The 10,203-nt window shown below is 40.8% G+C and overlaps 1 protein-coding gene across 5 annotated transcripts in view; it reads left to right on the top strand.

The window, feature by feature from the left end:
- Positions 1–10,203, top strand: part of LOC109923569 (LIM domain and actin-binding protein 1) — a 134,822-nt gene that overhangs the window by 56,305 nt on the left and 68,314 nt on the right. For 4 of the 5 annotated variants that reach the window (XM_048618805.1, XM_048618804.1, XM_048618806.1 and 1 more), the window contains one exon: positions 6,036–6,159. In XM_048618805.1, the coding sequence (XP_048474762.1) occupies positions 6,036–6,159 (124 nt within the window). The remainder of the gene's footprint in view (positions 1–6,035; positions 6,160–10,203) is intronic. The other variant, XM_048618807.1, reaches the window with a different exon arrangement.

Genomic DNA, 10,203 nt, shown 5'->3' with positions numbered 1-10,203 from the left:
GCTATTGCTGCTCCACCGTCTTTTTCTGCTAGGCTTTCCTTTCACTCAACTCTGGCCAGTTCTTCCCTCATGTCTTTTTAGTTACCTTTCCTCAATTGTAATACCATTACCTGTGATTCCAGCATCTCCCTCAAATTGCAGGGTGAATTTTATCATATTATGGTCACTGCCCCTTAGGAGCTCCTTTTACTTTTACTTTTAAGCTCCCGAATCAAGTCTGCCTCCATTGCACATCATCCAATTCAGCACTGCCTGTTCCCTACTGTGCTCTACCACAAGCTGCTCCAAAAAGCCATTTCATAGACATTACACAAATTCCTTTTCTTGAGATCTGCTACCAACCTGATTTTCCTAGTCCACCTGCATATTGGAGTCCCTCATGATTATTGTAATAGTGCTTTTCTTGCATCTCCTGATTTATTTTCTGTCCCACGTCCTGGCGACCGCTGGGATGCCTGTACATGACTCCCATCATGGTCTTTTTCTCCTTTTGCGGTTCATCAACTTGACCCACCCGATTCTACACCTGACTCTATATCACTTCTTGCTATCAATTTTAATTTCATTTCTTACAAACCAGGCAACAATCCCCACTCTGCTCATCTGCCTGTCCTTTCGGTAGAACATGTATCCTTGGCCATGTAGTTCCCAGCGCTGATTCCTTTGCAGCAGCATCTTGTCTCACCCACAACATTGTACCTGCCAATTTCGATCTGCATTACAAGCTTATTTACCTTGTTTCATATACAGTGTGCATTTTAAGTACAACGTCCTTAGTCCTGCACTGGTTTGCCCCCCTTCTCATAACTGCCCCCTTTATCTGCTGTGCCTGAAGTTAGATTTCAGACCCATTTCCGTACTCTACTCTGTGGCCTATTTCTTGTTCTGGAAATTTTAACCTCTGCTGAGCAACACCTCCAACCCCCTTAACTTTTTACATAAATTTCCATGCCGTTGAACCTCTTTCTCTTCTCTCTCTTCCCCCCACAACTTAGTTTAAAGCCCTAGTTATGCCATTTGCCAGGACTCTGGTCCCAGCATGATTCAGTTGGAGGCCATCCCATCGGAACAACCCCCTCCTTCCTCAGTACTGATGCAAATGTCCCATGAATTTTAAATCTGTTTCTCCCACGCCAATCTTTGAGCCCTGCATTTACCTCTTTAATCTTGTTTACCCTGTGTCAATTTGCTCATGGGTCAGGCAGTAATCTAGGGATTACTACCATTTTGGTTCTGCTTTCTAATTTAGCCCCTCACTGCTCATATTCCCTCAGCTGAGCCTCTTTCCTCTTTGTACCTACACAGACCACAACAATTGGATCTTCCCCTCCCATTCCAAGTTACTCTGCAGGCCAGATGAGCGATCCTGAACCTGGGCAACACAACCTTCAAAACTCTTAACTCTAGTCTCGGAGAACAGTGACTATGCTAATCCCTGATTACAACTGCATTTCTCTTTTCTTCTTCCTCTTGAATGGTTCCCTGTACCGTGGTGCTGTGGTCAATTTGCTCATCCTCCCTACAGTCCCCAGTCATCCACACAGGGAGCAAGAATGTCTAACAAGTTTGAGAAACTCCAGGGCTGAGGCTTCTGGAACACTGCCTGCCTTGCTCATAGACGCATCCTCCTGTCCCTGACTGCTAACTGAATTTGAGGTGGTTAATCTAAAGGGTGAGACTGCTTCCTAAAACACAGCGTCCAGGTAACATTGTCCCTCCCTGATGTGGCTTAGTGTCAGAAGCTCAGACTCCAGCTTTCTTTTTTGCAAAAATATACTTTATTCATAAAATAGCTTTTATCTATATTCACAGCTTCTAAAGTAGTTCAGTACAGTCTTTGCATATGAAGAAAAACAAATGTTGGAATTTGACATCCCCTGCAGTTGTGAAAACTGAAGACATTTCTTACTGGCGCAGGACACTGTTTACATTGCGGAAACGAGAGGGTCAGATAACTGCTCATCAACTCTGAAGCAGAGTTGCTCTAGCAACCAACACTTCTACAGATGTGGTCACTCTGAACCATAATGGGGTCCATCAGCTCCCACATTATGCAGATACAACACGTCGCCTGACCCGGCATCCTCATTTTTTAAAAAAATTATTTGGTTCTTAAATGTTTTTTTTTTAGAAACCAAATTTGGTCTTTTAGTTTATAGCCTACGGATATTTCCCCTATTTACCTTCAATCTGAAAATAATCATAATAGTCAAATTAGTAGCTATCACCAACCAATGAACTTGTGGTTTACCTATTGTGATTAGCTGTAACTGATCCAGGAAGACAACCCAGTGCCAACAACTTGTGTGCTAAGGAACTTTGCAGACCAGCATTTTTGGACAATTTGATTAATACTTATTTCTGAATTTTATTGTTATGATCCCAGTTGATGTTACTACAAGTCAAGTCAAATCCCACGTTGAAATCTGGCTTGATAGATCATATTTGGTTTTAACAAAGTGGTCTCTGGCTGAAATATAAAGCAAATTCTGCAACATTTGCACACTTAACAATAAAACAGAAGTTTATTAAGAACAGAAAATAAAATAGAAAAAAAATCAAACCTTCTGCTTGTAATACAAATTCAAAGATCTTTTAAACTTGCAATAAATCTGTCATCCTAATAATCCTAACACTTTCCTTTTTATATAATGAAAAGAGAAAACAAAAGTGCTTTTATATAGTACCCAAAGCGCACAATGATGCAAACCCAAAACACAACATGTAAAATACTCTCCTCAGAGTTCCTATATCTAACACCTCAGTAAGTTTATGTCACTTGTGACATCAGACTTTTAGATTGGTACTGAAGATAGCTGTTATAAACCTGAGCTTAACTGTGCTCAGCTTTAAGTAACCTCTTCAGTGTTTTATGCCAATACTTCCGCTCTGGGACTAACACTAACTCTTCACTCTAAAGTAACCTAGTTCATTGTATATCCTTCTCAGAAGCACTGGTTTATACAGCCTTCCTCATCCAAGGTCTTCATAGGTCCTGCTCCAAATTGAAACAAAAAAGTTTCTTTCCAGGCTTTGGCTGTTTCCCTTCAGCTTTTAACAGAAACCAGTTCCAGAACACACTAACAAACCTTGAGCCCTTGTTATTTACCTTGCTGGGTCGTCAAGCAAAAAATCTTTCAGTGGTGCACAAAACTCATCCATTCTAAAGCCAGACCTCAAAACTGTTTTAAGAGAAATCACCATGGCTAAAGAAGTATCTAAGTTAGTTATTAACTTCAGACACACTGAAAACCCACAGGTTACTAACTCCAATCAGAATTCCAAACTTGCAGTAAATGATATATAATCTTAGTTTACACCATAACTGTTATTTGGTCAAAGTGCTTTAAAGAAAACATTCTCTGCAGAGCTTCATATTTTTCCCAAGCTTGGAAGAAGTGTGTGTCTGTGTTTTTAGAGAAAGATAGTTGTATATATTTGCACATTTTAGATCTTCTATTACAAATCTTTACTAGCTTTTTACAGCAACTTACTCAAGTAACAAATTTTTAAAAAAAAGCTTCAGGAACCTGGTTGACTTGTTCGTGATACTACCGAATAATAGTTCAGCACACCTCCTGTTTTGAATTCAAACTTTGTTGTAACACCTTATCTTTTTCCTGTTCCTTTTGTGAACTCTGCTTGTTTATGGTAGTTCTGATGAAGGGTTTCACATCAGAAACCACAACTTGTCTGTTTGCTCGACCAATACAGATCAATACTTCCAGCAGTATTTTTGTTCCCTCCACAGTATTTTGGTTAGGACTTCTGTGATGAAATAGTGGTGTGAAATTTTGATTCCCCTTGAATTACGCAAAAAGACCTTGGCTTTAGATTAGGCAGGTCAAGCAGCATTTGAGAGAGAGAGAGAGAGAGAGAGAGACAGCTTTTCATCAGAAGCAACAACGGTAATGAAGTGATATGAATTTTATAAACGAGAAGGTACTTTTAAAGATCCAAAATTACATGTTACATTTGAATAGGAAAGGAGACCCCAATAAATCATGTTAAATAGCTTTGACATACTAGAAAATAAACTTGAGTCAGTTGAAACTTGATCTAATTGACCTATTCTGTCACATACGTCCTGTGAAATACACCAATCTCACTCGAAGGGTCTCTGGTTCAGTCACCTGAGGTCTGCTTTTAAGTCCCTGCAATATCAAACACCTGATCATTATCCTGTGACCCTGCTGGAAAGTGCACATGTTTGAGACAGAATCAAGCTTGGCTGTGATGCCTATTCAGGCTTATGTGCCAATTTTGACTTCTTGAGTGGTATTAATTGGATAGCTCCAAACGGTTGGGACATACATGAAGGATCAAATTGGCTCGTGTGCCATTTCTATGACTCTACTTGCTTGCCACTGTGAAACTGTGCTATGGACTTATACATTTAATGGAGTGTTGCTGAGCAAAGAGACCTTGGTGTGCAGGTTCATAGTTCCTTAAAAGCAGACTTGCAGGTAGGTAGGATAGTAAAGAAGGTGTTTGGTATGTTTGCCTTTGTTGGTCAGTGCATTCAGTATAGGAGTTGGGAGGTCATGTTGGGGCTGCATGGGACACTGGGGTACTGCATGCAGTTCTGGTCTCTCTGCTATAGGAAGGATGGTGTGAACCTTGAAAGGGTTCAGAAAAGATTTACAAGGATGTTGCCAGGGTTGGAGGGTTTGAGCTATAGGGAGGAGCTCAATAGGCTGGGGCTATTTTCCCTGGAGTGTCAAAGGCTGAGCAGTGACCTTTTATAGAGGGTTATAAAATCATGAGGCGTATGGATAGGGTGAATAGGCAAGGTCGTTTCCCCAGGGTGGGGGGAGTCCAAGACTAGAGGGCATAGGTTTAAGGTGAGAAGGGAAAGATTTAAAACGGACCTAAGGGGTGACTTTTTCCACACTGAGGGTAGTGTGTTTATGGAATAATCTGCCAGAGGAAGTGGTGGGGGGCTGGTACAAATACAACATTTAAAAGGCATCTGGATGGGTATATGAATAGGAAGCGTTTGGAGGGATTTGGGCCAAATACTGGCAAGTGGGACAGATTCATCCAGGATATCTGGTCGGCATAGACGAGTTGAACCGAAGGGTCTGTTTCCGTGCTGTACATCTGTGACTGTATATGACCACTTTTCTTTTCTTTCTCCCAGCCTCCCCAAAAGCAAGAGGCAGAAGGATTTTTTTTTTTTAAAACTATAAAACAAATGAGAAAATGCTACAGACGCACACACATCGACCTTTGATATGCAGAGTGTTTTTATGTTTGGAATTAGAGCAGCTGGAGCAAATCCTTCTGTCTGCACAGTACTGAAGCTGCTAAAGTTGGCAGATGTCAAATGAACTGTGAGTTGGGTAACACATTGATCTATCGAAGTCTTTGTCACTGAAATATATACACCAGTGAAAGATATCTTCAAATGATTGAATTACCTATGTTACGCCAGAAGCAATTACTAGTGGCATATGGAGTTGCAAATGAGCATAGGTACCAGTCATTTTTTTTTGACCATCTGGAAATGGGATTAAAGGGGCCCAGTGAACACTGCAGATGGGGGTCAGTTTCATCCAAAAGTACTGCAAGGATTTTGAACTCCACTAATCCAGATGGCAGTACTGTACAGTACCCTCATTAGTGAGGGTAGGTTTATTAAGGCTGCAATGAAATCATTTGGGTCTGAACCTGAGCAGACGGGCCTCAAAACATTAAGTTAATTGTCTGCGTTTCTTTTTGTTCATGGAGAGATTTAAGTGCTAATTAAGTCTGCTGGTGTCTTTCAGTCAGACAATATACTAATCGCAATAGACAGAAGATTTGATTTAAATAAGTGATATGCTTTCTTCAACAAAAGATAATGTCATGAGCAAGTTGATTTGCTTTCAGTTGTAATTGATAGTCAAATCATGTGCTGTGTTTCACTTTTAATGAGATATGAAGAGTGAATGAGAGGATGCCATCATGATGTTGCCCCCACCCCCGCCCCCGCCCAAAAAAAGAGATAAATGCACAGGGTTGAACATACTGAATGTTTTTGTTCTCTCAAGCAGGCTACCAGAGATCCCCTCAAGTCTGATGTTTCCAAAAAGTGGTTAGACAAGACTGCAGAAGGCAGCTGTTTGATTGAAGACATAGAGAGAAAAGCAAGGGAGGGAAACTCCAGTGGTTTTGGTAAGGATTTGTTTGTTTTTTAAATGTATAGGGATGTGGTGGGAGGGGATTATAGTTATGTCTTGCCTTTACTATGATCACTAAATGATATGGAAAATGTAGTCAGTTTGGACGGGTATCTTTTTACATTCTGGAGGAGATATTAGTAGCATGAGCACAGCTTTTTTTTTAAAAAAAAATTGTGCTGTCATTGCTTCCCATTTGGTAAAATGAGCATTGACATTTGAGTCATTAGCTTTGGACAATGAAAATTAGTTAGCACCATATGTATTTTAAAGAATGTTGATTGATTGTGCTTGCTTCATTGTGAAAACTGCTGTGATTTGTATTTATAGTATAGGGAATGAAGTGGCTCTGTAATACTGGGTGCCTTACTGATGCAATAAATGTCCTGATTACATTGCATGTCGTTTCCACAGGAGCCTGAAGCATTTCAGCCTCTTGGCCACATAATCAGCTGTTGCAAGTTTTATACTGATGTTGGACTGAAACTTGCTGTCTTGAGTGACACGAGTGCCATTTTGTTTACATTATCAGTTGACTGACTTTGGAATGATCGACGTGTTGTTGCAGCGATTGCCATGATTTGTTTTGCCTTATGGCAAATCTCATTTGTCAGTATGAAGATAGATGTTTGGGGGAAATCCTCCTTAATGCCCCAAGGGTCGGTGTCTCCTTCCCTTTTTTGAGTTAGAATATTATTAAACATCCCCACTAATGATTCTATTAGATTTTAATGGCTTGTGTGCTTTAGAACTGACTTCCCATTGTTTATATCACAGCAGAACATTATATTCAGCCATCACCATAAGTGAAATCGTTTGAAGGGATGTCTTTTTTTTTTCTGGGGAATGGATAATTGTTTAGAGTAACCTTTGATTCCTTTTTGCTTTCTAGAATGCAGTGGTCCCTAGTTATTTACGGGATAACTGCATAGCCTAAGGTTGCCAACTGTATCAAATTCCATTAATTTCTTGCGTTCACAAGATTTCTTCTGATCAATCTCCAAATTGATCACATCACATGCTATTGCAATATTGGGAAAATCTGGCATTTTCTCTGACAATGAAATCTGCTGAACTGTGAGTGAAAAGTCAGCACTCATTGTTAGCTAATGAGAATGATCTTTGGGAAATAAGCTTGCTGTGGTTTGAGACTTGAAATAGATAAATGTACACGTGCTGGATTTTAGTCAAGTTCTTATCTGCGCAGTATAAGGTTTAGTTGGGTTAATCCCTGTTGGATGTGATACCCACTTTTTTTTTTGGGAACGGTTACTTAAGTGTAACTGAGGCAGCTTCGTTAATCTTCCTTCAGCATTTCCTGAAGTAAATCACTGGCTCAGTATCTTTTCACAACATGAATTGCTTATACTGAATATTCCACTACCCAACTCCCTTTTGTCTTCAATCCTCAAAAGCAGTTTAATAGTGGTATACCTTCATCTTTTTTAGGATAGTTTCCCAAGATTGCCAACAGCAACTCACCAGAAATGTTTCTTTTGAATTTGCTAAGTTTACAACTACTGCGCTTTGAATAATTGTTTTGTAATTGTTCTATAAGCTTCTTGCATACTTTCAAAAACTCTGAAATGGGAGCGGACACGAGCTGGGATTTATTCCTACTGTCTTTTGGCTTTCCTGAATGCTTCATTGCTTATGAATCATGTGGTATCTGGCTATCTTCTGTTCTTTTCTCTCCCTACCCCTGAAAAACATGTAAATACGAATGCTTTAAGTGTCTAATACTGCTTTACTTCAGCCTGAGGATTTCCCAGCTGTGTTGCCTTTGCTTTTTGAAGTCTGATATTTTGCCTTGTGGTTGCATTATATCCATCTCATTTATCAGTGAACCGTGTCATTTTTGTAGACTTATGGTTGCAATAGACATTGTTGAGACGTGCGTGCTAATGTGTAGGCTTGTTCTTGTTGGGTAGAGGAGCAAAAATTGGTATTGGGATCCATGTTTGATCTCAATTAATCGTTTGACTTATCCCATGTACAAACTATATTTCTTCCACTACCTCCAATGAGAGGTAATTAAAAAGAGAGCTGGAGCCAATTTAGTGAGCAGACCATTCAGCCCCTTTGGGCAAGTGCTTGTGATGTAGTGGTAGTGTCCCTTGCTCTGAGCGAGGATACCTGGGTTCAAATCACACCTGCTCCAGATGTATGTAATAACATCACTAAGTAGGTTGATTTTAAAAGTATCTTTAACCCTTTCAAGTTTGCTCTGTCATTCTAGATCATGGCTGATCATGTACCTCTGCCATTTTCCCTTCACTATTAATTCAATAGAAACTTTTTGGAGTGTATGGAAATTTCAAGGATAATCCACCTGTGGTTAACTAGAAAGATAAAAGATAATATCAAACTTTTAAAAAGCACCTGTGCAAAGGCAGGTGGCAGATCAGAGTTTTTGACAGAATATTGGGTCAAAATCCTGGAATTCCCTCCCTAATAGCATTGTGGGTCAACCCACAGCAGGACTGCAGCGGTTCAAAAAGGCAGCTCACCACCACCTTCTCAAGGGCAACTAGGGATGGGCAAGAAATGCTGGCCTGGCCAGCAACGCCCACATCCCACAAATGAATTTAAAAAAAAAAAGCAAAGAATAGCCAGATATTAATGAGGGGAAAATTGTGTGCAAGAGAAAGTTATCCAGAAATACAAAAACAAGTATATTTAAACATAAAGAAAATAGTTAACGAAGTGAATATTGGTCCTATAGGAACTAAGTCTAGGGACTTCCTAATGGACAATAAGGAGAATGGCAGAGTGATTCCCCAGATAGTTTGCATCATCTTCACTGTAGATGTTATAAGCAATATCCTAGAAGTAGACATTAAATTGGGAAATGGAAGCGTGGAAGGAACTCAATAAAATGACAGTCACCAGAGAAGTGGTACTGAGTAAATTATTGAAACTAGCAAACATCAGACCTCATCCGAGGGTCTTAAAAGAAGTGGGGCTGGTGTGATAGTTGATGCATTGGTTTTAACATTCCACAACTCCTCTCTTCAATTCAAAGAAGGTCCCATGAGATTGGATCATAGCAAATTAAACTCCCATTCAAAAAGGGAGAGATGCAGAAACTGGAAACTACAGACCAGTTAGCTTAATATCAACTATTATTAAAGACCTTCCAGCAGGTACTTGGACAAGTTCAAGGTAATTGGGTAGAGTCAGTATGGTTTTGTGAAAGGGAAGTCCTGTTTCATTACTCTGGGAGTTCTTTTGATGATATACCATGTGCTCTGAATACAGGGGAAACCAATGGATGTACTTCGCTCAGATATTCAGAAGGCACTTGATAATTTTAAAATAAAAGCTCATTGTATAGGGCAGAGGAGTTTGTTTGTCTGTTTGGCTTAACAGAAAGCAGCAAAACGTAAGCCACATTACCTTTCTTAGTACCTGCCGACAGAACCGGATCATCACCAATGGACTACAGTCCACATTCGGGCCTTCCCAATTTGGCCCCAAACACGACAATGTCTACATTCAGAACATTGAGATCCTTCAAAAACGTTTCTCACTGCGACTCCTGAAACACACACGCTTGCAGCGATGCACCAGCATCTCTGGGCACTACAATCAAGCCTACCCCAGCTCGGAGCCTCCCTCTCCCAGACCTGCAAAGGACCTCTCCTGTTTTTTATTCTTCGTAGGGTCCACAACCTGAGCTCACAATTCTACTTAGCTTTATTGGACATTTAAAAACTGTAAGTACAGTAAACTTACTGGTGCCTGCCACCCAAAATGGGCTTCCTCCACCCCCCAAATCCCCAATCCTACGCAGGACCTTCCCCACAATGTGCCCGCCGCCATTGGCCATGTGGCCACTGTCGGAGCACCCACAGATGACGTCACATCCGCCGCCGGCAGATATACCACTTTCGGGACAGCGAATGCCATCGACACCGTTGCTGATGCCACCGCCTCCATTTCCGAGGCCAACACCACAGACACTGAGGATGCACCTGCCAACACCGCTGCTGCCGACGCCGACGTCGCTCCGCCCACCGCCTCCACAGCCAGCAGC

Source organism: Rhincodon typus, chromosome 41 (genome assembly GCF_021869965.1).
Source record: "Rhincodon typus isolate 14 chromosome 41, sRhiTyp1.1, whole genome shotgun sequence".
NCBI lineage: Eukaryota > Metazoa > Chordata > Chondrichthyes > Orectolobiformes > Rhincodontidae > Rhincodon > Rhincodon typus.
Note: the sequence above shows the minus strand (reverse complement) of the source record. Positions and strands in the feature narration are given on the sequence as shown.